Source organism: Perognathus longimembris, chromosome 4 (assembly GCF_023159225.1).
Source record: "Perognathus longimembris pacificus isolate PPM17 chromosome 4, ASM2315922v1, whole genome shotgun sequence".
NCBI classification, from domain to species: Eukaryota; Metazoa; Chordata; class Mammalia; order Rodentia; family Heteromyidae; genus Perognathus; species Perognathus longimembris.
The window spans coordinates 54,656,560-54,682,826 of record NC_063164.1 but is presented as its reverse complement, the minus strand read 5'-3'; the positions used below and the strand labels follow the sequence as shown (position 1 = coordinate 54,682,826).

The 26,267-nt window shown below is 38.9% G+C and overlaps 1 protein-coding gene across 1 annotated transcript in view; it reads right to left on the bottom strand.

Moving 5' to 3' along the window:
• Stk39 (serine/threonine kinase 39) overlaps positions 1-26,267 on the bottom strand; it is a 267,321-nt gene that overhangs the window by 164,130 nt on the left and 76,924 nt on the right. The window contains exons 6-7 of the mRNA XM_048345293.1: positions 899-1,008; positions 577-678 (exon numbers count right to left, since the gene is read on the bottom strand). Of these exons, the coding sequence (XP_048201250.1) occupies positions 577-678; positions 899-1,008 (212 nt within the window). The remainder of the gene's footprint in view (positions 1-576; positions 679-898; positions 1,009-26,267) is intronic.

Sequence of the window (26,267 nt, the reverse complement as noted above, 5' to 3'; positions counted from 1 at the left end):
AAATAATAGAAAATACAAAGTCCTTGGAGTAACTTCAGTTCCCAGAAGTAATAAAAATAATGAAGAAGGCAAAATCGAAGGATAACAAAAATCTGGAAACAGTACCCAAAGTATATGCTGCAGGCTAAAAACACCATGACTCATTCACATGAGATGAGCCACCAACATGACACTGTAAGGTCTGGGGTGAAAATGTTGTGGGACATTAAAAAATAAAAATAAAAGGCCTGAGGATCTGCAAAATCCATCTGCAAAGATGATATCACTAAATGTTTTCAATATTCTTTGGGGACTAGAATTATTCTGCTCTCAAGAGTCATAACCAGCATTTGTCAGAGCTCTCAACCTCTATTGACCAATCTAGTGAGATTCTTCCTTGAATTCTAGCTAAGAATATAAAGCCAGCTTCAAAGCTGGGAATTGCTCATTCTGTTCACTGAGAAAATTAGATAGCATTCAACTTGGCTGAATTCCTCCATTAATTCTCTGCATGTCTAAGGGAAAAATGAGTAAGTTCAAGAGAATTAGACAAATCAATGCCACCCAATCACATCTCAAACCCCACACAGTAATTACTTTCATAGGAGGATATTTGTGATAAGGCGCTGCTCCTGTTGCTAATTCAATGGCAGTTATCCCGAAACTCCACATGTCAGCCTTGAAGTCATAACCTCTCACCTAAGAAAGAAAAACAGCAGAAGAATCACAATGATACAACAGCCATATGACATACGTGTCTTGTTTTATCAGGAAGACATATTTATAAATAACTTTTATATTAACTTACTAAAGGCTTAACACAATTCATTCTACTAAAATTGACTGCAATGAAATTTTAGTGTACTACTGATTTGTGTCATAACACTGTATCAATCGAGGTAATCTTTTTTTATTTTACCTGTTCCATGACTTCAGGGGCCATCCAACATGGGGTGCCAACAAATGTTTTTCTTACTTTATTCCGTGTAACATCACCTCCTGTTGCTAAGAATGCACTTACCCCAAAATCTGAAAGGGAAAATAAAAATCAACCTTTTCTTAATATAAGACATTGCTTATAAATTCTGACTCTTGGAACATATCTCTTCCTGGTGAGCTTTAGGATGATAATAAATTCTTGCAAATATTCATGGAGCTCTCAGACCTATGCCAGGCTGATCTTGCCATCTGCCACGTTCTACAAAGAATGCTTTCTCAGGTAGTCAGTGGGTCAGGAAGTTCACCTGCCCAAAAGTTCGCTATACCAAATTATGTTTTCCACCAAGTAACTACCAAAATTCATAATTAATCAAAGGATTAAGGTACCAATGTAAACCTAAACACATTCTCAAAGCCCTGACTGAATATAAAATTCCAGCTTTGGCCAAGATTCATTTTAGAAAATCACTTGTAAGAATACCACTGGTGAAAGTACAAGTTGTAGCTCCTTTTGTATATATTCTTCTTATGACTTACTAGCCTCTTTTTAATTCCAAATTGCCAATGTTTGCAGACTTGTTTTTAGGATATGAAAAACATCCATCTTTCATGTTCACATATCATTGACTAAACAGTGCTTACTAACACCTTAGCTACAATCATAATGGCAAATCCACAAACCCATTCAGTGCACAAAGCCACCAGGCCTGGTTTTGTGCATGTTCAGCTATCCATACAAAGGAAAAGCTCAGTCAGCAACAACTCTCTTTTCCCTATGTTACCTTCCCAGATAATTTTCCTAAAAACAGATGGGATGGTTTGTAGAAAGAAAATAATACTTTCCCCAATAATTGTTAATTTAAGTATAAAATAGTAATTAAAATAGTACTCTTCTTATATATTAAAGATGCATTATGTAGTAGGATTAAACATGCTGCAAAAGCACATATAAGAGAATTATCTCTCAATGTAACAGTAGACACACTGCTGATTTCTAATGTATGAAATCCTATTTGTATTTTTTCATGAAGGCCACCAATAGTTAATCAGTTTAAAGTTGCAGCTATTCAAAACTAGCATATTTGTTTGTAACTTGAGTCAAAAGACTCGTGGATGGTGAACTGGCAAATATTAATTAAAAGGGTAGTCACCACTTTCAAATAATGCAGAAACTATGCAATCTGTTTCCTGAAAGTTAGTCTGATATAATTCTTTACTGGTTTCCTTTGTTGACTGTCAATGACAGCAATCACCAAAGAATAACTCAAGTACAAACCAAGGTCAATATATAAACTTTTGGCCTATGATTTTAAATTATGCAACTGTATGAGTATGACTTAATTAAGCTGTAACTATGTCCTTACATGAAAATATGTTGATTATTTCATTTTATTTACATTTAAAGATATTCAACTCCCAACAGGAATCTAATTCCAAGTAAAAGAAATGAAAATTGACAAATGGAATGTTTGTTTTAACTGCTATCACTCAGGTGCTATTATTGAGCAAAAACATACTGTGAAAATTTTCAATTTAATTCATATATATGGGACCAAGTCTAAATTGTTTTTGAGTTTTGCATTATATTACAGAGGTCAAAAAAATGAAGCCTTATGGAAAAAAACAATGGAACCAATCAAGTCTCTTGTGGGTGGGAGAAGGTAGGATTCATTCTCTTACAGGAAAGTTGGATGGACAGAATCATTTGTAAAAATCTACTGTATCTGAGTAGAAAAATATATATGATAATGCTTTTAGAAAAATTAACTCCAGTTTACTCTCCAAAGTAAGTTCAATAATACATTTAACATTTTATTTTTATTTAAATAATGTTGTAATATGATGATATTAAATACATATAACATAAATAATGTAAACTATAGAAAAAACTGCCTTAAGCAAAAATCAGATTCCTTTAAATGCAGCTCAAACAATCCTATTCCCAGAGTCTCTTAGAAAAAGACAGATTTTTAAAAAAATCCATAGTGTACATCATTTTTTCAATTCCTGTCTGCTCCCATTAGACAATTTAAAGGCTGGAAAACAGCTGAGAAAAATGTATAGCAGCAGTTCATTACTGACAATACATCTTTGATATATCTTTCATGATTCACGTATTTATTCATAGCCTCCACTCAGAACATTCACTTAAAGCCATAAACAGATGGTTAAATGTCTTTAAAGCTCAGAACAAGAATTCCAGAAGCAGAAAACACCAATGCTAACATCCACTGGCTCATAAGATTGAAGAATAAATACACCATTTGCTCCTATGTATGGCTAATGTGTATACAGGAAGATTTATATGTGCTAAAGGAACAGAACGTCTTGACCAAAGCACATAATGTGCTTCTACAAACAGGAAAACTGGTATACTCTGTTGAGCCAGCTTACATGTGTCAGTGAGACACGGTGGAACAACAGTTAAGAGTGAAAAGCCATCCTTGTTTCCTCAGGGCCACAACTATACAGCCAAAGGGAATGGCGCCAGACACTCCTGAGTCAGAAACCATGGACAATTCTCCAGCAACATGAATTCAAAGGGTTCACCTAGAGTTAGTCAGGCCATCTTCCTGCCTGAGGAAATTAACTGGAGTAAAGCAGTTAAAGTAGCAAAAGCTTCTTTAAAGAAATAACGCTGTCATCCTCATAACTAAAAATCTTCCAAGTCTTTGGGATGCCTTTATTCTTTCCTTCCCCTCAGCCACTGCCTCAATTTCAGCCACCATTTCTTGCCAAGGTTCCTGTGGCAGCCTCCTAAGTTCTCACCTCTTGCTTCCCCCATATCTGGACTCCAGTATCTAGGCCTTTCTGTGTCACGGACCTGAGGTTCCATATAAGCCTTGGAAGGCCCTTGTTCTCTTAAAAGGAGTCAAAATCTTACAGCCCAACAAGCAAATCTCTCCTACATCCTCTGTCATCGATGGCAGATCCAGCTGCTGTGCCCAGCCCCAACAAACAGCTTTTTATTCCTGACCCCACAAACTCCTCAACCTCACCAGTACTGCCTCCACACACAATGCTTGTGACCCATGTACTTTATCCCTCCAGTGTGCACAGGACCATCCACCCAGAACGTCTTCCATGTCCTTCTTAATAACCAAAACTCCCTTGGCATCCTGGCTATTGACTATTCAGTCAATGTGCATCCATCACCCTCAACCAATTTACCATTCAAGCAACTCTAATCATTGTCTTATTTTGACAAGTCAATGCTACACCTTGAAAAAGAGCTCTAGGATTACAGTGATCTGATTTTGAGAGTGGAAGATCTACCAGGAAATATCACATACTAATAGTTTTAAGCTGGGAATCACAGATGCAAGGCCTAAGGCTAGACTGCATAAGAGAAAGGTGGCAGGAAAGGGTAGGCAGAATCCCAATGTGTGACTTCCCAAAGGGGCTTACTTCACTTCTGTTGCCTTACCAGCCTCCTTACATTGGCTTGTTCTTCTGTTGCTTTTATATTTATGACATTCCTACTTCTTCAATCAAATATAAATATTCCTTGTAATAACTATTAGGTGGATCAATAAACTACTATTCTCTGCCTTTTAACAAACAAGGTAAATGAGCTGAGGAGTACAGTAGCCTTTTTGAAGTGGTAGATGTAAAAATATAATAAAGATAAACGTCACACCTTTAAGATATCACCATTCCAGTAGGATAAGAAAAAAATAGAACATTGAACAACATGGAAAATAAAATGTTATGCTGTCTATGTGGGGGCAGTAAAGCTTCAACTACACAATGATGAAAGATTGTGACCAAAGTAGGTCTTGGATCTAGCCTTGAAAATAAGGTAAAGATTTAGACAGGCAATCCTTACAGGAAACAGATTCCAGACAAAGACACGGCATCAGCAAAGCACAAGTGTGGAGCCAACCAGAAAAACTGACAGCTGCAAGGGTCAAAAATGCAAATGCCTACAGGGGTCAGGAGGGAAGAAGGTTTGTAGCACAAGCAGTGCAGTCTCAGTGATTGTACACTTGACAGCACATGCAGCACTGGAACTCTTTCTCAGTCCCTTCCCACCAAAGTCTAAAGTGGCTTCTGAAGAAGTCTGCCATAGAGTAAATGTGGATCTAGGGCTTCCAGACCTCCCAATTTTTCCAGAGAAGCCAAACATCAGGGTCATCATGTACAAACTCCCATTTTTGTTGCACAAATAAAAAGCAGGGGGGAGGGAAGCAAGCAACTAGAAAAGCAATTCTTCTTGCCTAACATAATCTATGAAACTAGTCTGGCAACTGTGTTATGATTTCTAAAACTAACCTAAAATACTTCCATGTGTATGATGTGTTCTATTTGTGAAACCACATTCTAGGTGGTCAGCTGGCCTTCTGACCAAGAATGCCTAGTTCTGGAAGATTCTCATAGCACTTGATCCAGGAAACCAGGGGATTAGCCTTTACCAACTATCCATCTCATCCCTTGAAATGTACTTTTGCTTTGCTAAAAAATAAAACACCCTTTGCTATCAAAAAGAAAAGAAAGAAGAGAGAAGAGAAGGGCAAAGGGGAAATGAGGAGAGGGTGAGGAAGGAGAGAGAAGGAAAGAAAAGAAGGAAGGAAGGAAAAAGGAAAGTAGGGAGAGACGGAGGCAGGAAGGGAGGATTTCTATCCTTTTATCCAAACATAGGTAAGTATGAGCCAGGTAAAATGTCAAGAGGGTTATTACTAGGGAAATAAGTGATTTGTTGATTAGCATTATGCCTGTTTCAAATGGGCTTTCACTAGTGAAAATAAAGGTCTTCAGCTAAAATATTGAAAATATTCTTCTAACCTTTATATTAAATAAAAGAATCCAGCCATGCCTAATAGATTAAGTAATCACGCATGGATTTGGGCTTTTGGTAATAATATAAGGAAAAATAAAACTGCATCTGTAATCTGTGTCATGTTGGGCACAAGGGAATCTCTCATTCACCCATAAAGAAAGAGAGCAGGGATTTCTTTAAGCTTACGGAGCAAATTGTCACACCCATTTAGGAGCTCACTTCCTAATGAATGACAAAACCATTCTGCAAATCAATTTTCTGAAAACCCAGGAAGGTATCTGAATGAGATGCCCTAACCCTTACCTACTTTAAATTTCTACAGCATCTACTATTACCTGTGAAAAGGAACCTACCTACCTGAGCTATACAAAGAAAACATAGCTCTGGATCAGTTCAACATAGGGCTAGAGAATAACAGAATCAATGCTGGATCAGTTCAGAATTCCTAAAATACAGCCACAGGAGACATCAACCCCTACAAGCGTAGTACTAAGGAGCCAGATGGAAAAATAGAGGGAACCCCCAACTGCACCCTCCCTACCGCCCCTCCCCTGGCAGCTTCCTAGCTATAAACAGTCTCTTTTGTTCCCCAAAGGCCACAACTTCAAAATTTTAGCAGGCAAGTACTAAGCTGAGTGGCTCAAGGTCCTAACTACTAACCAATGGCAGAGCATGGAGAAAGGGAACTTGCACTTGATCCTTCTGTACTTGATCCTCCTTGTACCTGATCCTAGTAGCAATCCATACAGCCAGTGTCAGTCACTCCAAGGAAAACTGAGAAAGTGCAGTGGAACGGAGTTCAGACAAGGGAAAGGGCTAGAATTACAGCAGACCCCAGCCACAACCCAGAAATACAATCAACAGAGCCAGTATTGTGAATAGACTCTGCAAATGGGAAGGATTACAAAAATTCTCAAGAAAATAGGATAGTTTGTGGGTATTGGATTGAAAAAAGGAAAAGGAATAAAAAGATTAAGTGATTTGCCAAGGAACACATAGAAAGTTATCGAGGATCTGAATAAAAGCCAGCACTTCCAAAGGGAGAAGGACTGAGCATTAGCCTTTTAAGACCAGGTCTCCATTTTAGAAAGTCCAGTATAATTTTCTTTACTGAAAAGCAAATGCAAACTAGAATAGTGGGGTTAATACTTCCACAGTTCGTGAGCTCTTCCTTGAGTAAATATCAAGTTGTGATTACTCAACTCAAAAAAATAATTTGAGGTTCACTGGTTAATCCTAAATGTCATATTTATATTGTCAAAAACAATCCCCTTATAGTTTATCAGCTGTCTTTTTATTTTTTCTTTCTGTCACAAGACTCTAGAGACCTCACTGGCAAAATTGCAATGTCCTCAGTATTGCCAGTCTCCAGGAACTCCACGTTTCCCTAAAATGTTATCCCCAAGAAGCATATACAGAATTTCATTGTGACTCAAATTATACACATTCCATAATAATGGGTATATATATATATTCTTAATTCTGTTAGGAACAGACTACATAGAATGTGTTTCTAACAATGTATCTCATATTTTTCATACTGCATTTACCCCAGGATGTGTGTGTATCAGTGGTAAAATTCTTGCTCCTGCTCAACATATAACATACACTGGGGATACATGCATGCCCTGGGATGTCATAAGCTTACAGAACTGTGATTTAGACACAAGCCTGGCCTTCCAGTGACAGCAGATGTGGGGAAATATATTAAATAGGGTAACTGTTACACGATCTGGACTATATAACAGAAGGTAGATGTTCAAGTGCTCTACGTATTAAATTCAAAACTAAATTCCCATTTTCTGCTAAGAATTCCCACTTTTCCCTCCTTTTCTGTGTGTGAGAGAGAGAGAATGGGGGAGGGAGGGAGACAGAGAAAGAGAGAGAGAGAGAGAGAGAGAGAGAGAGAGAGAAAGAGAGAGAGAGAGAGCCCAGCTCTCTGCAATTACAAAAACAGAGGAGTGCTTTTTTCCACTAAAACCTATCTTATTTATTCCATCCAGGTTAATCTTCTTGGTACAGTTCTGATCTCTGCTCATAGCACTCTCTACTCAAAAGCTGCCTCCTTCAGAGGTATTGGAGAAAAACTAGAAAGCTCATCACTCAGCATGTGTGGGAGCCAGCAGGTTTCTAGGGTTGTTTCCTATGGCATTGCAATTCTTATCCAATAGCTTCTTCAACTAAAAAAATCAACTTTTCTCACTTTTACTTTTTGGATGTATAATTAAATCTAGTATTTGTCTACCAGTTCTTGTTTTGTTGTTGTTGTTCTAAATGAAATAGAAGTCACTCTCCTGGAGCCTTGCCATGATCAAAATGTCATCACACCTCCATACAGTTAAGAGCCAAGTCTGAGTGGAAACAGGAAGGCTGTGCCCTCCTATGGCCTGCTAGGAAACCTACTACCCCAGGAGGAGCAGGGAAATGGGTTCCGCTCTGACTTGGGGAGGACACAGGAAACACATTAAGTGTCCAGGTAGATATTGTATCTCTAGTCAACTCTTGCTCAGCAGAACTCAGGATAGCCATGCATCAGTAGAGTAATGAAGAGCCCAGGAAGACAAGACAAGATATTCCTGGCAAGACCTGGAACAGCAGCTACCAACATTCACTAGGCTGGTTTCCTTCTTGAAATAATCCCACTTTGCTAAGGAGCCATTTTCCCTCTATTTTTTACAGTAACATTTCAGTACACCCATGATTGTGAGCCTAAGTGCTACAAAGCCCCAGAGTGACACAAAGACACACATGGCATAATGTGAGGGACCCTCATTCCGAGGCCTACTGTGGGGTATTGAAAAAGAGATGTGGCGAGGAGAGAGGGAACAGAGAATACCAAGTCCCCACTCTGAAGAAACACCTAGACTCAAACAAGACAGAAGAGAAGCTCTGTTCACAGTCCTTAAAAATCTACTCGGATTCTTGGAGTACAGTTCCTTGGGCTGTATTCTGTTGAGCTCTAGATTCAGTAGGCTCTTCATGCTGTGCATCATGTGGGACACACTGCTGACTGACGTCCCAGGCCAATCATGGTACTTGCTCCTCTTCAGCCATGCTCTGCTCTGAGGGCCCATGTCATGTCAGTCCACATCATCCCAAGGGGAATAAAGTGCACTCCTGTGGGGAAGTTTTGGGCTGGGAATATGGCCTAGTGGTAGGGTGCTTGCCTTGTAAGCATGAAGCCTTGGGTTTGATTCCTCAGCAATATATATATATATATATATACATATATATGTATATATACATATACATATATATATACATATATATGTATATATATATATATATATATATATTATATAGCCAGACATGGTGCTGTGGCTCAAGAGGTGGAGTGCTATCCTTGAGCAAAAAGAAGCCAAGAACAGTGCTCAGGCCCTGAATTCAAGCCCCAGACTGGCAAAAAAAAAAAAAAAAAAAAAAAAAAGACTGCGGGGAAGTTTTCCTCTGATACAGAAGAACCACCCATAAGCCTCCTTTGCTTCCTACTCCCCTTTCTGTCCCCAATAGTCAGATGAAGATGTAATGATGTAAGCAAGAGCCTCCTGTGAAGACAGGTGTGACTTTACAAAGTGAAAAAGGGAAACAGGAAAGGGTCTGTGACCTTTCCCCTCCTCCTCTGCATCAACTCTGAAACCAAGAGCCAAAAACTTCTTGTTATATGAGATAATAATCTTTAATTTCCTGTCAAACAAGGACTTTGTGATTTGTACCAAAAGTATTAACTCTTACAATCTCCTGTCTTTCACCAATTCAGCCACGTCTAATCATACTTCCTCAACCCTAATTACATCAGAGGCCAAAGTCATCCTGAAAGGACTTGGTAAATATCAGCAATCACAGAGCTAGAGGAGCTCAGTGGTACTACATTAGCCAATAAGAATAAAGCTCTGAGTTCCAAGCCTTCTAGTGCCACAAAAAATTATGTGTATTTGTATATGTGTACACACACACACACACACACACACACACACAGCGCACATATTTATTGAAATTAGTCTGGGAAAGAGAGGAGAATAAAATGAGAAAAGGAAGAAGGGAGTGAGTCTGCTCAAAGTATTGTATGTACATAGAAATATGACAATGAAATCTCTCCTTGTATAACTAATTGATGCTAATAAGAATGTGGGGAAAGTCAGCAAGCACTTTGGCACACAGTGCAGTTTTAGACTTTTAAAACAGCTCTGAATGTCAGAGGCACCTATCAAAACAAATAAATGCAACAACATCTCAGAGGGAAGAGAAGCATGCTGCAAGAAAAAAAAAAAGCCTAACTTACATTTTTATCAATAGTTGGTATTTAGGGCAAAACTTACAACAACCTCATACAGAACAACATATTTCTAAGAAACAGGAGAGACTCAACCCTGTTCACTGAAGTATGGACTCTGGTCCACACCAGAGTCATTCGTATCACCCACGATCCTCTAGAAAACGTATCCACTTCAGAGCTTCTCATTCAGAATCTGCTCTATAGCAAGATCCTTGGCTGATTCAATGCATACTGAAGTTGCAGAAGCTTCCTGGCAGAAGCTATGGTATGATTAAGAATGCACGGCCAACTCTACAGCTTCCTTCTTTTCCCCTTTTAGATGAAGAGAGAACCACAGTCATGAGAAGAGTGAAAAGGAGAATAAGCATTTATATGTGCACACCAAGGTATGGCAGGGTGAATATAAGGGCAATAAAAATGCAAGTCACATCCTGAATAGAACCATCTAACCCAGTGACTCTCATTTACAAGCCATGTGTCCCGTCGAACAAGCAATCCATCCATAACACACTTCTCTATAGGAGTTCTCAGTTCCACTTATTTTTTTAAGCACATGAAAATCATTTATAATCATACTAATTATCAATTGTCTAGCAGTAACTGATGCTTAAGGGAGATTCCATGGCAAAGGAGAAGAGAATGAGGTTAGCTGCATTCTTATAACAGATGTTTGTAGCCCTATTCCTCTTTCTCCTACTCATGAAAACCTCAGGTGAATCTCTTGGTAAATTGTGAGTGATATTTTTATTTTATCAGAATAATAAGCTTTAATCCACTCATCTTTTAAGTGAGTCAATGAGCATGTTGGCAATTATCTACCATTACATTAATCCATTTACCAACTGCTCATGTAGCACCTACCTGTCCTGCTCCAGAGAAAACCTGGTATCCCAGGAAGAGAAGGAAAAGCCAGAGAATACTCTTACACCCATTGCTCACCACCCAACCTTCTTTTCCCCACATTAGGCTTTCATTCTGCTTACTACTGCTAATAAGCAAATGGTGCTCAAAGGCTTTGCTTGGCTCTACAAGTTGTGGCTTCCATCTACAACATGGTACCCATGGCACTCAAAGTCAGAAAACATGATCCTGTGGCCCCCTAGACTGGGCCCTGGAAAGTCACTCTCCAGCTACTGTGGAAAAAGTCCCTATTAACCATCAATTAATGAGGGAGGGGCATCTTGGTTGTTTTTGAAACAACCAAGAAGAAGACAACCAGAAGAAGACAATTTTATAATATTTTCTGATAGCAAAATTAGGTGGGGGGATTATGTTTTCATTCCCCAAAGTTATATTTTCACCTTTAAAAAATAATTGAAATGGCTGGGTAAAATCTTGACATTACCATCAGCAAGTTTAAAAAATGGCTAGAAGCCTGGAATCCTAGGCCTGCTATGGAGAAGATCCCAAGCAAGAGCCAATTCTCTCAGGGACCAAAACACACGATGCATGTGATTAAGAGATCACCAATGGTCATCTTTCTATTAGATATGATACTGCTGTGAACAAAAGAAATCCACAATAATCCTCAAACCGCAATCCAATTCTCCCTTGATCTGCAGTGGGTAGAAGGAACATATTAGAAATCCCCTCATAAAAGTAGTCACAGACAGATAATTGCCTTTATTCACCCTCCATGCCCAAGATCATTCTCTGATCAATGTCTTAAAATAGATCCGAGACTATCTTTAATGACTGCAGCTTAGGAAGGGAAACTCAAAACATTTTGATGCAAGATAGGTCTTTGGAGAACTTGTTTTCAACCTTATTTTATAGCCCAAAAGAAAACAACAACAACAAATAAACCTAAGCCCTAAGGCATCCAACAGGTAAAAATCACATGGAGGTGACAAAGGGAGCCTAATGGCCCGAATTGAAAGTGGAGTTTGAGGAGTTCCAGAGTCATCTGCTTTCATGACCTTCAAAATGACTTCACACAAGTCCACAGCTGCTCAGCAATCCTCAGTCCCTTCAGCTGTGAGAGCTGCTGCAAGAAGGCCTTCCCTTCTTGTATAACATACATGTATAATCATGTTCCAAGCCAAAGGCATGCTTCTGGAAATGACAGGAGCTCCTGGCTGGCCAAATCCACAAAGACAAGCACAAGCAACTTAGATCAAACATTAATGTCTAAATTTCCAATGCAATGTTTATATACCTGCAGGTGGTCTTTTCATACAAATCTCCACTTAACTAGCTCCTCTATCAGAGGCTCTGTGAAGCCACAATTGCTCATCTGTACACTTGAAAGAGACAGTCCCTATGGGAGATGATTAAAATAACACAACTCCAGTAGCCAGAAGTACTGAAAGAAACAATTGACATCATTTCCGCAACTTTGTGAGAAGGATTATTTGAGGATAACATAATCTTCAGAGAATCTGCTGATTCTCAAACCTACAATAAAGAAAATCTCACATTTAAATTTCATGACAAGGATGAGGATCATCAAATGCTATTACTCAATTCTTTTTAACTATACTACATAGCCATTAATTCATTCAACACGATTTACCAAGCCCTCACTCAGTGTCTTTCGCAATTGGAAACATGTCACCTCAAGCTGACATTTAAGTTCAGATAGGGGGAAATGGGAAAGTGCAGATTCTAAGTGAAATTACTGAGGAAAATCTACAGCAGTGGTTCGTAGATTTAGCATGTATCACAACCACTAGAATGTGGTCCTGCCACCAGTTTCTCAGTTGGAAACTCTGAGGTGGGAAAGCACAAGATACTGCATTTTATCAAGCTGAGCAGTGTTAGTGCTGCTGGTCTGCAAGAGCAATTGCAGGGCACTAATTACATTGATGTGTAATTAGGAAACCATACAGCAGGGAATAGGAAGTGTGAGATAGAGGAGCACTGTGTTTTACCACACAATGGCATGAAAATATCACTGATGTGACATTTTAGCCAAGACCTGAAGGAGATAAGGAAGAGTATTCCAGACTGAGAGTAGTCTAATGCAAAGATCCCAGGGCAGGAGAGTACGCAGAAGAAAGGAAGTAGGCAACTTTGCCTAGAGAGAACAAAGGAAGGGAAAAAACAGGAGATGGGAACAAGATCTTACAAGGGCCTTGTGAGCCTCTTTAAGGAATCTAACTTGCACTCTGACCTAGGAAGGGATTGAAGGGTTTTTGGTAAATGCATGATGGTCCAAGTGAACTTAGTTTAAAGTATTCCTCTGGACACCATGGAAAGAATAGTACAGACAAAGGCAGAAGCTGAAGAAGACCTCTACACAGTTACCTTAGCAATCCAGATGACTGGAGATTATACCCTGGACCAGGTGAGAAGTGGTCAGCAATAGGATTTACTGATATATGGGACAGGATGTAGGGGATTCGGCAAACATAAAGGACAAGAAATACCACAGTATCTAGTCTTTACAATAGAAAGATGGTCCTGCCATTAAAACAAGCAAGAAAGATTACAGAAATGACAGTATGTTGTAGGCCTAAGCGTCAGAAAGTTCTTCTATACCAAAGGCATAAAATTTTTGGATTCAAAGAAAACTGGGTGAGCTAAGGATATCATTTGTAGGTGAGAGACATCATGACCAGAAAAGGATTTGGCTGAGAGCACAGAGTAACTTGAGGGAGATAAAGAATTTTTGACTACTGTGTCCTTAACAATACTCTACACTGTATAATCAAAGGTTAAATACCTTCAGCTATAAATACATGTTAACACTATTTAAATTTCCTGCAAATCTATAACCAGTATATGATATATGGATCTTACCCAGGCATCCATAGTGTTTCATACTTCATGAAATTTAATTCACTAATGATATCACAGGTCCTTAAAATGGAAGTCAAGAAAGAAGAGAGGAGGAATGAAAAAGGGTGACAAAGAGATTGAGTCGCACCTGTCTCTTGCTCTTCCAGATGCTTCCTGGATCCTGGATCCTGGCACCATGCAGCTGAACGTGCACAGTGGAGGGAAAGTTCCAGCGGGGAAACATACAGAATGATTCCTCTCCATTGGGTTCAGCCAGTAAGATTTCCCTAGCTTAACAACTTCTAGCAGCTGTTAAGGATAAAAAGCAGCTTAAATTCTCCCACAAGTGCTTTTCACTAGTGGTGTGCTGATGGAATGGAAAGCCAAGTTTCTAGAATTGATTGCATTCTTGATTCAAGCTAGATGGTTCACCAAATGTTGCTATTTATCAAGATCCCCCAAACCAAGGAAGGCTATCAGTTCTACATCTTTACTTAAGCCAAAAATAAAAATTGGCATATGAGACTTCTGTCCTAAATCTTTACACTGTAAGGCATATAAACTGCTTTGAAACTCAAAACAGGCATTTTGCCTGTACACTCAATGGTATACTCAATGCCTATTAACTCCTGTTCCCCCATCACTCTCCCTTAAGATTATTAATCACTTAAGCACAAGCTGCCTAAAGCAAAACATACCCAAAATCAGTGGTGAAAAAATATTTATCCAAAAGTGATTTTCAGCCCTGACAAAAGCAACACATGGGACATAGAATTTTAAATAGTCTCACCTCCTTGTTAAACTTATATACATGCTTACTCAGCTGAAATTTCAGCTATGCCTTATGTCCATGCCCTCTGCACAAATACGACACAAGTGCTTGTTTTCTATAGCCTCTCTTGAAACAGGACATCTAGTATGTGTCTAGTCAGACTACAATGACCAAAAATTTTAGAACATCTATCCTATGTCAGGCAGTCTCTGGGGATGTGGAGATGAATACACAGATATTCTTCCTCTGGGAATTACCCAGAATGAAGGTAAAATGGGAAAGAAGAGACTCAGTTTTACTAGTCATACTGGTGAGGATATATAGAGAACTTTCAAGCAACCAGGTAAGGAGGGTCTTAATTAGTGAAGGTGGTAATCACGGAGAAGAGGATTGGAAGAAACAAATTCACACAGAATAAATGTCCTGAATTGAGTCATAAGAGACACAGAGTTAGCCAAACAAAAGGGAATAACCGTGAGAGAGAAGCTAGAAGCATGGAAAGCCAAAGCAGAAACACTTGTGAGCATGATGGGGGAAACAGGCAGGTCTATCCCCTGCCATTTCTGGGGAGCTGGAACTTTATTCCATCATTACCACCTTTAAACTTCACACAAAGGAATGCTATGGTCAGGTATGCTTAAGATTCCTCACTCTGTTTATGCCTCTATCAGAAAGAATGACATTGCCCCATTTGTAAGGAAATGGAAGGACTTGGAAAAAAATTATACTAAGTGAAGTGAGCCAGACCCAAAGAAACATGGACTCTATGGTCACCCTTATAGGGAATAATTAGCACAGGTTTAGGCAAGTCACAGCAGAGAATCACAAGAGCCCAATAGCTATACCCTTATGAACACATAAGATGATGCTGAGTGAAATGAACTCCATGTTACAGAAACGATTGCTATATCACTGTTGTAACTACTGTCAATGTGCTATGTGTAACTGTAGCTTCTATTATTGATGATCCTCTTGTATCCCCTTCCTGTGGTTGTACCTACGCTATCTCTGTATCTTATCTGAGTATATTGGAAACCATGTATACTGGTAAACAGTGGTATATAGGGTAAAAAAATACAAACAACTACAAAAGCAATACATGCAAAACTGTTTGGTGTAAATGAACTGAACAACTCATGGGGGGAAAGGGAGAGGGGGAGGAGGAGGAGGGAATGAGGGACGAGGTAACAAACAGTACAAGAAATGTATCCAATGCCTAACATATGAAACTGTAACCTCTCTGTACATCAGTTTGATAATAAAAATTTGGAAAAAAAAAAAGATTCCTGACTCTGGTAATCCTTGGGAAATTAATGTGGAAAGAGTGCTTGCCTCATATACATGAAGCCCTAGGTTCGATTCCTCAGCACCACATGTATAGAAAAGGCCAGAAGTGGAGCTGTGGCTCAAGTGGTAGAATGCTAGCCTTGAGCAAAATGAAGCCAGGGACAGTACTCAGGCCTTGAGCGCCAGGACTGGCAAGAAAAAAAGAAAAAAAGAAAAGAAAAGAAAAGAGACTGAAGCAACAGGAAGGAAGATAAGATGGGAGTGTATAAACCCTTCCCTTCTTAGCTACTGCATGACCTCAAAACACTCCAAATAAATAAATGGCCTTCTCCCATTTCAAGCAAAGCAGTAACAGTTAACTAATTCTAAAATGGAATGTGTTTTAATGGAAAGTGCTATTTCTCTAGCGTTCTCTTATTAGACAACTGTGCAAACTGAGACTATATGATCACTGGGCTGGAAAGAGCAACATGCTCTGGGCCATGGCACTCACAAATGTGATGCCACCAGCATTTCCTAATTCAGATGCCTCAGAGGCTTTCAGAACTGCCCATATTCATCAGAGGCTGTCATTGATGCTCACGCAGTGTCCATATGGCCTTGCTCACGCTGCTCTCCCTTTACCACACAACGCACCTCTTCAGTCCCCAGCCCTCTCCATTGAAGTGCACCTCATCAGAGCCAAAGAACACAGAAGGAACACAAAAAGAATGCAACAGGTGTGGGTGTACAATCTTAGTCACCTTATATACCTTCCTCAGGCTCCTTAAGAGTAATTCGTAAGTATTAGAAACAAGATAAATCTTTTTACAAGTATTTCTGAAAGTTTGGGTCATGGGGTTTTCAAAATTCCAAATGAAGCAAAAAATGGATTCAAGGTTGATAAAAACATAATCTCCTTCTCAGAAAACAGAGATGTTACCAAAGTCACATTATTGTACCTTTAAAAGCCTATGAGGTAACCCCTCTGTACATCACTTTGACAATAAAAAATTTTTAAAAAAAAGAAGCCCTTGCTATAAGCTTGATTTGAATAGGTCCAGACAGGTAGAGATATGTGTGAGGATAACTTTCTAGATTTCTAGACTGCTTGGCTTAGCACGAGATTTCTCAGTTATGAGAATCTAAGGATGGGAAGTTATTTGTAAACTTAATTACTGCGTATACCCATTCTGGGTACAACAGCAAAATACCTTACCCTGGAATAACTTACAGCAACAGAAAACTGCAGACTAGAAAAGTCTCACATAAAGCCACCAACAGACTCACTATCTGTGGGTACCTGCTCTCAGGTTCATATACAATGTCTTCTTATGTATCTTCCCACCGTGGAAGGAAGGAGGAAGGCAGCTCTCTCTGATCTCTTTTATAAGGCCACCAATCCAATCACCAGAGCTTGGCCCTCATGACCTAATCAATTCCCAAAGCTCCTCTCCTAACCCTATCACACTGATAATTGGGTTCCAACATATGAATTTGGGAATGAAATACACAGATATTCAGACTTTGGCAGGTACAATCCTGAAAAGCAAAAGGATGTGAACATAAACATGATATCTACTACATACACTATTATTATACATCTAGAAAGTTCTTCAGAACTCAATATTTATAATACATTAAGAGGAACCACTATTTAAAAGAATTCTAGAGGAAATTATTTGTAGTGACCACTCACTACAAAGTGACTTGTTTGATATTAATTTCCATTCAAAATAGTGTTCTCTCATTAATTCTGGACAAACAGGTTCAGTCACTTGCCAAACAAAGGTAAAGGCTGTGCCTTGGGAAAAGCATGACTTTCAAACAGCCACTCCCCTTCAGTCATGTAGTGCAGCAAAATATACTGCATTTGCCATGCCATCCTCTCCAGGGTTATTGGTAGAAGGCACATAAACAGGTTCTCCAAACATTAAGGATATAATGGGAAGAAATCTATTTCTTTTAACCCTGAGTAGTAGGTAGTCCTCTGGTTTCAATTTTACCACATCAAACCTAAAACTTAGTGTTTCTTGTAAACTAATCCAAGCCCCTTCATCTTCCCTTGTCCGATAAAAAGTTCTGAAAAAGAAAATTCATATATGTATGGCTAAATGAGCAATTTATTTAAAATAAAAATTATGATATTTCTATTAGGAAAACAAAAATGTCTCTCTTAAAAACAATGCACACAATAATGCTCTAAGGTAAGCAATATATATATATATTACATTCAAAGAAAAAATGCACACTAAACTCTCTTTTCTAACTTTTATACAAAATACAGAACCAAAAAGGGTATAAATGTACAAAGGGAAAAGGGCATGCACAGTAGTCTGGGTAAAAGCAATCTATTATTTGTCCAAATATAATAGGTAGCAACAAAGACAAACAGTTTTGATCCTGCTATTCTGTGAGTCTCCCCCACCAATTCCCCCTATATTACCAGACAAAGATACCAGCAAAAGATATAAAAACCTAGTTCTTAGATCCCCAGGTCCATATTTGGGACAATTTCAATAGCAACAATAACCTTCTGTTATAGCTGAAACTCTGAAAGTTGTATATGACAATGGCTCAGTAGTTATTTGCATATGACCATATAACCATATAAAATGATGTTTATTGAAATGAACTCCAAGAAATGGAAATGAGAGTTGTTGTTTTTTATTGTATTGTTTGCAGTTTTTTAATTGATTTATTTATTGTCAAAATTATGTACAGGAGGGGGCTGGGAATATGGCCTAGTGGCAAGAGTGCCTGCCTCATATACATGAGGCCCTGGGTTCGATTCCCCAGCACCACATATACAGAAAATGGCCAGAAGTGGCGCTGTGGCTCAAGTGGCAGAGTGCTAGCCTTGAGCAAAAAGAAGCCAGGGACAGTGCTCAGGCCCTGAGTCCAAGCCCCAGGACTGGCCAAAAAAAAAAAAATAAAGAAAGAAAGAAAGAAAGAAAATGATGTACAGGAGGGTTACAGTTTCATAAGTAAGGCAGTACAGGGTCTTTTTCTTTTTTTTTTTCCTTTAGGTTTATGCCCTTCTGTTGCTGATTTTGATTTTTGTACCCTTCGTCTCATGTATAACTTTATCTGATTTGCATAGGGGAAGGGGAAGCACAGAAGGGATGGGACAAAGGGTGAACAAACTCAGCAATGATACTCATTGGAGACTTTGTTGGAAACTTGGGGGTGGGGAGTGAGAGGGGAAGAGGGGAAAAACTGGGAGAAAATGAAGGAGGAAGTGACACTGTTCAAATAGGAATGTACCCATTGCCTGACTTACATAACTGTAACCCCTCTGTACATCACCTTTACAATAAAATTTAAATTATAAAGGGAGGGAGGGAGGGAGGGAGGGAGGGAGGAAGGAAGGAAGGAAGGAAGGAAGGAAGGAAGGAAGGAAGGAAGGAAGGAGGGAGGGAAGGAGGGAAGGAAGGAAGGAAGGAAGGAAGGAAGGAAGGAAGGAAGGAAGGAAGGAAGGAAGGAAGGAAGGAAGGAAGGAAGGAAGGAAGGAGGGAGGGAAGGAGGGAAGGAAGGAAGGAAGGAAGGAAGGAAGGAAGGAAGGAAGGAAGGAAGGAAGGAAGGAAGGAAGGGAAAATGAAGATGAATAAAATTCCCTGCTCTGGGGTTTTAATACAGTATTAGGTGAATTAGCTGGGTGAAATCTTAAAAATGTTATGTAGCCTTTGAAAAAGGAGAAAAGAGGAATTAAAGTAAATATTGTCTAAGATTTCTTCCCAACCTACATCCCTGTGGTTAAATTGAAACTGTGGACAAAAGGTGAACCAATCCAGCAGTAATCCTTACTAGACACTATGTTGGAAATGAACATTACAACCTGTGAGGGAGGAAGGCTAGGAGGGGAAAAAGTGGGAGAAAATGAGGGAAGGGATGACACTATTCACAAACCAATGTACTCATTACCTGACTTATGTAATTGTAACCCCTCTGTACATCACCTTTACAATAAAATTTAAATTCAAAAAAGAAAAGCTATGGCTAAACAAACAGTACAAGAAATGTATCCAATGCCTAACGTATGAAACTGTAACCTCTCTGTACATCAGTTTTATAATAAAAACTTTAAAAAAAAAAAGAAAAGCTATGGCTATATATGTTCCTTGAAATGTATTCCTGTTTTATAAATATGTATGGCATGTTTTCCTTTTTCTAATTAATGATATATCTAAAAAGTCACCCATGTAAGAATTAGCCAAATTCTGAGGATTTAAGGTACGTCTGGATTTTAAGTCAATTTAAAACTATGAAATCAGATATCTTCATTTATTTATGTAGACAGTATGTTAAATACTTTGCATAAAGTATACTTAATATTCTAAAAAATAAAAGTTATATGTGAATTTAACATTGTGCTTAGGTGAGAGAATAGGGACAAATTGAAAATTCTAAGAAAGCGACAATTTCAGAGATATAAATACGGCATGTATTTAAAAACTTAGTAGACCACCCTATGTATCTGGGAAATGGTGGTTCTGGTTTATATTACAGAAGCCTGAAGCTGTATGTGCCAAAAAGATACCAAAAAAAAAAAAAAAAAGAACCCTGGAAATGTAACACCAAATGCTTCCTATGTGACCTTTATATACCAAGTCATTTATCACAACTATGCTATGTGGGGCTTTCTGCAAGTGACCTTCTGAACTCCCCAACTCCCACTGGCAGCCTTGTACTAGGTCATAACTGCCTACCCCCTGCAGTGAAGAAAAACTCCTAAAGTCTGAGAGAAAAGCTCAAGAAACCTTAGCTTGGAGAATCCCAACTGAGAAAAAAGAAGAGGACAATGTGTTCCAGAGCCCAATAAAGAGCTCAGATCATTAATCTGACAAGAATAATGAGATGAGGTGGCTGGCAAAGCACCAAGTGGCAGAGTAAGGCAGAGCTGACCTGCCTTTGCACTTCAAAGGCAATTCTCTGGGATTTTAACCCTCTTAGGGAGAAACAATCATTTCATCACCAAAGAAAACTCTCCAAGTACTTTATCAGTTTGAAGCAAGATTAATTTACAGGCAAGTTCTTTTCCAAATTCCATTAATTAGTGAGTTTAATTCTTCCTAACTCATCAAGTCTCCCAGAGCCAAATCTTTTACAAGACAAAACTAAGGAACACATGATCTCCAGGCACAGCAAAAGAGACACAGTGTGATCCTGCTAAGTGTAGCCATGGTAGTATGACAGTAACAGTGACAGTACCAGTACCACTCGTGACAATAGTAGCAGCAGTAGCAGCAGCAGAACAGCCTCTGCTGCTGATGTCTATTGCCTGCTCACTGTGCCCAACACTGTTAAAGTCACTGGACCTGAAGAGCTGCCGTCCAGTTCACAGAGGAACATGAGGCAGGAAGCATTTTTATCCCCTTTTAAAGGAAAGGAGTCTTGGGGTTTGTAAGTTGCTAAGGTGATAGAATTACTAACTGGGGTCCTGGGAATGTCAACTCAGCTAGTTAATACCAAAGTCCACACTTTCAACAACAGTCTATTTGAGCCTTTTGCTCACAATATTTTTTCAGCTGTTACTTTTTCAGTTGAAGACTTTTTAAAGTTATCCCTAAATTGTAGGATAAGAGACAGTCCCTTCATGATGATGAAATGGGCATCCATAGGTACCTGCACAGTTTCAAAACAAAATCCCATATGAATAATGATATGAGGTACCAAAGTAGCAGGGAAAGAGATAAACAAATGAAGAATAATGAAAGATCAGTATTCATATGGATTATGTCTGAAATTTTCATTATAAAAGATTTTAAAATGGTTTAATCCAATTGACAGTTCACTGAATCATTTCTTTCTTTTTTTTAAATTTGTGCTGGTCCTGGGGCTTGCATTCAAGGCCTAGGTGTTTCCCCTGAACTTTTTTTTTAAAAAATGATTATTTATTTATTTACTTATTTTGTTCAAGGCTAGAACTCTACCACTTGAGCTACAGCTCCACTTATGGCTTTTTGTTGATTAATTGGAGATAACAGACTTAGGGCCTTTCCTGCTGTGCTGGCTTCAAAGCACAATCTTCAGATATCAGCCTCCTGAGTAGCTAGTATTACAAGAATCGACACCATCACTCACCTCATTTCCCTTCATTTTTATTTATTACATCAGATGTATATAAACCCTAAAACTCAAAAATTTTATAAAAGGTATACACTGAACAGTCTCAATACCATATGACTATCCCTCTAGAGTTTCTCTGTTCAGATTCATAGAAAGGCATTCTTATTTTTCCCCATTTCTTTCACAAAGCTGGTATATTATGTAGCTCTGCTTCCCATGTTTTTTTACTCCTTTACTCGGTGTCTAGGGAGCTATCCATCCTCCTTTATAGCTGATAGGTATTCCACAATATGGGTAGACCATAAAACACTGTAATCAGGACACCCAAGTTGTTTCCAATCTTTTACTATCGCAAACAAATAAATTGAGTTCTGTGTTGTTCAAACATAAAACAGAACTAGCTGGGGACAGATTGCTGACTGTGACATGTCTGCTACTTAATGCTTAACTCTCCCTCAAAAGAAAAGAAAAGACCCCTGTCTTTAGTGCCTGTAGATTCACAGTGTAAATACTCCACCATGGCTTATCAAGAAACCAACACTGCAAATTAGGAAGAGATGCATTCACATGGCTTCTATGAATGCACTCAAACCATGTGCAGTTGTACTAACAATAAAAGCCTAAAAAAACCAAAAAGCCTATCTCCTGAAGGCCTCCCCAACAGAATACATTTCAACATGTCAATACATTTCTTAAACTGCATTTTCCAAGAAATTAAAGGAAAAATGCAGATTACTCCTGTTTTTATGAGTCAAAGAAACTTTTGTTTACTTTACAATAAGTACCATCTTCATTTTTTACTCAGAGCACTGTTCCTGTCCATCGCCCATTTTATAGGTTATATTATTGATTTAATGTATTTATTTCATTATTGCAACAATAGGGATAGCTGAATGTAGGCTTCAGGTGACATAAAACTTGTGCAATCTGAGAATGTTTGTTAAAATAGAAAATACAAAGTTATTAATGCAAACATTATATAGAGATACATTTCTTTTTAAAAAGCACATCAATGCTTCAGAGTCTTAAAATTTCAATCTCCTTCATCTAGAAGCCTTAGACAATATTTTTTCCTTTAAAATTTTTTTGATGTTTTTGAGATTTGAACTCAAGGCATTGTCCTTGCTAAGCAGACATTCTACCATGTGACTGAGGGATCCAGTCCTTTTTGCTCTAGTTATTTTCAAGATAAGGACTAATGTTTTGTCTAGGCTCTTCTGGAGCCACGACCTTCTCAATTTCTGCCTCCTGGATGGCTAAGATGACAATTTAACAGAAATGCTTACATGAAACAAATACTGGAAGCAAAAAGGCTTTTTCCTCTCCATCAAGAACACTACAATACCAAGATACACAATGTACCCGCGACACTTAAATCTTAAATCAGTAGCTGCAAGGGAAATTAGGGCCTGGCTGAAACATAGGCACTATCATTACATGTAATAGATGGGCAATATGGAATTTAAAGATGCAAGGATATGTCTCAAGTCACACAATGGATGTCAGATTTGGGTGCTCAGTGTCATTCAGCAACCTTAAACAACCACTGGACTTAAGAAAATCTATCTTTTCAAAGTAATTCAGTTTCATTACTAGTCCTCCAGACAAGTGGGAGACTTTCACTGAAAACTAATTTCCAGTCTCCAGTTGTATTTTCAAAACATGTCTTCCCTCCTTGAAACAAACCAACAAAAAGTCAAAAGCCTCCTTTGTGTGCCTAGCTAAATACAAAATCTAAGGTCAGAATCCTCACTGTCCTCTGACCATCTGAGGGGTCAGTGACACAGGGGAAGGGTCAAACAAGAAGTCAGGTGTGACTCAGCTGCGAGGGTAGTTGGTGGGTAAGCCAAATATAAGCCCTACAGTTGATTGAAGCAGGGACACCACCATCCCTTACCAAGAAGAAAGAAACAGAGGGAGAGAGGGAAGGAGGGACGGAGGAAGGAGGGAGGAAAAGGAAAAGAAAAGATGGCTAATGCTTAGCCTTTGTGTCTGTGTCAGGGGGTTGGTTTCTGGTAAATCCTACTTACCATTTTGACTATCTCTAGATCCTCAGATTAGTCTACACACAAAACTGGGAAAGCAGAATTATGTTACCATGATCCACTTAATACCACTAGGTATGTAAGAGCCCAAATTTATGCTAGAAAACAGAACTTTTCTACTTCAACTCAACACAAACAGTAAGGATAACCTTCACATTCATAATGACAGAGCCACAATCAATGATTTTCATCAAGGGAATTGCTAGCAAAAGCTGCTAATAAAAGTTAACACTATTGCTAATTATTCCCTATGAGGGAGACCATAGAGTCCATGTTTCTTTGGGGTCTGGCTCACTTCACTTAGTATAATTTTTTCCAAGTCCTTCCATTTCCTTACAAATGGGGCAATGTCATTCTTTCTAATAGAGCCATAAAATTCCATTGTGTACATGTAACCACATTTTCCTAATCCATTCATCTACTGAGGGGCATCTGGGTTGGTTCCATACTTTAGCTATGACAAATTGTGCTGCGTTGAACATTGTTGTGCTCGTGGCTTAGTGTGTTCTTGTTTGTGGTCTTTGGGGTAGATGCCCAAAAGTGGGGCTGCTGGGTCACAGGAGAGCAGAGTTTAGCCTTCTGAGGAATCTCCATACCACTTTCCAGAGTGCTGAACAAGTTTACATTCCCACCAACAGTGAAGTAGGGTTCCCTTTTGGTCACATCCCCTCCAACATTTATTATTGTTAGTTTTCTTGATATAGGACATTCTTATTGGGGTGAGGTGGAATCTCAATGTTGTTTTATGGCCAGTGATGTAGAGCACTTTTTCATATGTCTCTTGGCCATTCTCATTTCCTCATCAGAGAAGTCCCTTTTTAGGTCTTTAGCCCACTTGTTGAGGGAGCTGTTGGTTCTTTGTGGTTTTGTTTTGAAGGAATTTAATTTTTTAGTTCTGCATATATTTTAGATATGGGGCCTTTGTCCTTTGTATGGCCGGTAAAGATCTTTTCCCAATCTGTGGGCTTTCTGTTTATCTTGCGAGCTATGTCCTTTGCCCTGCAGAAGCTCTGCAGTTTGATACAGTCCCATTTGTCCATCCTTTCTTAGATTTGTAGCATTTCTGGGTCTTTGTTAAGGAAGTTTGTCCTGTGCCAAGGAGCCAAAGTGTTTCTCCTACTCCTTCTTGCAGTGTTTTCAGGGTATCTGTTTTTATTTCGAGGTCTTTGATCCATTTGGAGCACAGGTTTAGACTAGTAACAGCAGAGGATCACAAGAACCTAATACCTATGCCCTTATGAACGCATAAGCTGATGCTAAGTGAAATGAACTACATGTTATGGAGGCGACTCTTATATCACTGTTGTAATTACTTTCAACATGCCATGTGAAAACATAGCTTCTATTGTTGATCCTCTTGTATCCCCTTTCTGTGGTTGTACCCACACTATCACTGTATCTTATCTGAGTACACTGGAAACTGTATATACTGGTATTAGAACTAGGGAAGTGAAAGGGCATATCAAAATTGAGAGACAAAGGATAAAACGACAAACGACTCCAAAAGCAAAACTTGCAAAACCATTTGGTGTAAACCAACTGAAGAACTCATGGGGGAGAAGGAGAGGGGAAGGGGGAAGGGGAAATGAGGGAGGAGGTAACAAACAGTACAAGAAATGTACCCAAGGCCTAACGTATGAAACTGTAACCTCTATGTACATCACTTTGACAATAAATTAGAAAAAAAAAAAGAAGTGTTAAAAAAAAGTTAACAGGGCTGGGAATATAGCTTAGTGGCAAGAGCGCTTGCCTGGTATACATGAAGCCCTGGGTTCGATTCCCCAGCACCACATATAGAGAAAATGGCCAGAAGTGGCGCTGTGGCTCAAGTGGCAGAGTGCTAACCTTGAGCAAAAGGAAGCCAGGGACAGTGCTCAGGCCCTGAGTTCAAGGCCCAGGACTGGCCACCAAAAAAAAAAAAAAAAAAAGAAAGAAAAGTTAACAGCAGGAAGCTAGAAGGCTGAACACCCAGCATGATAGGGACAGTCAGTATATGAAAGGACTGTCCAGACAAACATTCCAACAGCATCCACAAACAGAGAAAGTGGTAGCTAAAAGGATGGATGAGTTTATATGGGCAAAGCAGCACTTCATCCCAGGCCTTCAGGTTACTCTGATAACTTGAAAGAACAGAATGAGAAGCCTGGAGCATAGAGCATGAAAAGTCACTCAACATCATTTCCTACAGCCCCTGCTGCCCACTAGCCATCAGAAACTGCCACATCGGGTACTGTTCATTATGAAAGAAGCCCTAGATTTTAAGAGTTCATTCCTCCTCAGCCTCTTCAGAAATAAAAGGCTTATAAATTAATATGCACAAGATTTTATTTTCAAATTCATCAACTACTTTTCATACAGCTATATGATATTATTCAATCTGCAATATTCAAGACTAAAAGCCTTCTTAGCAATAATAAAATT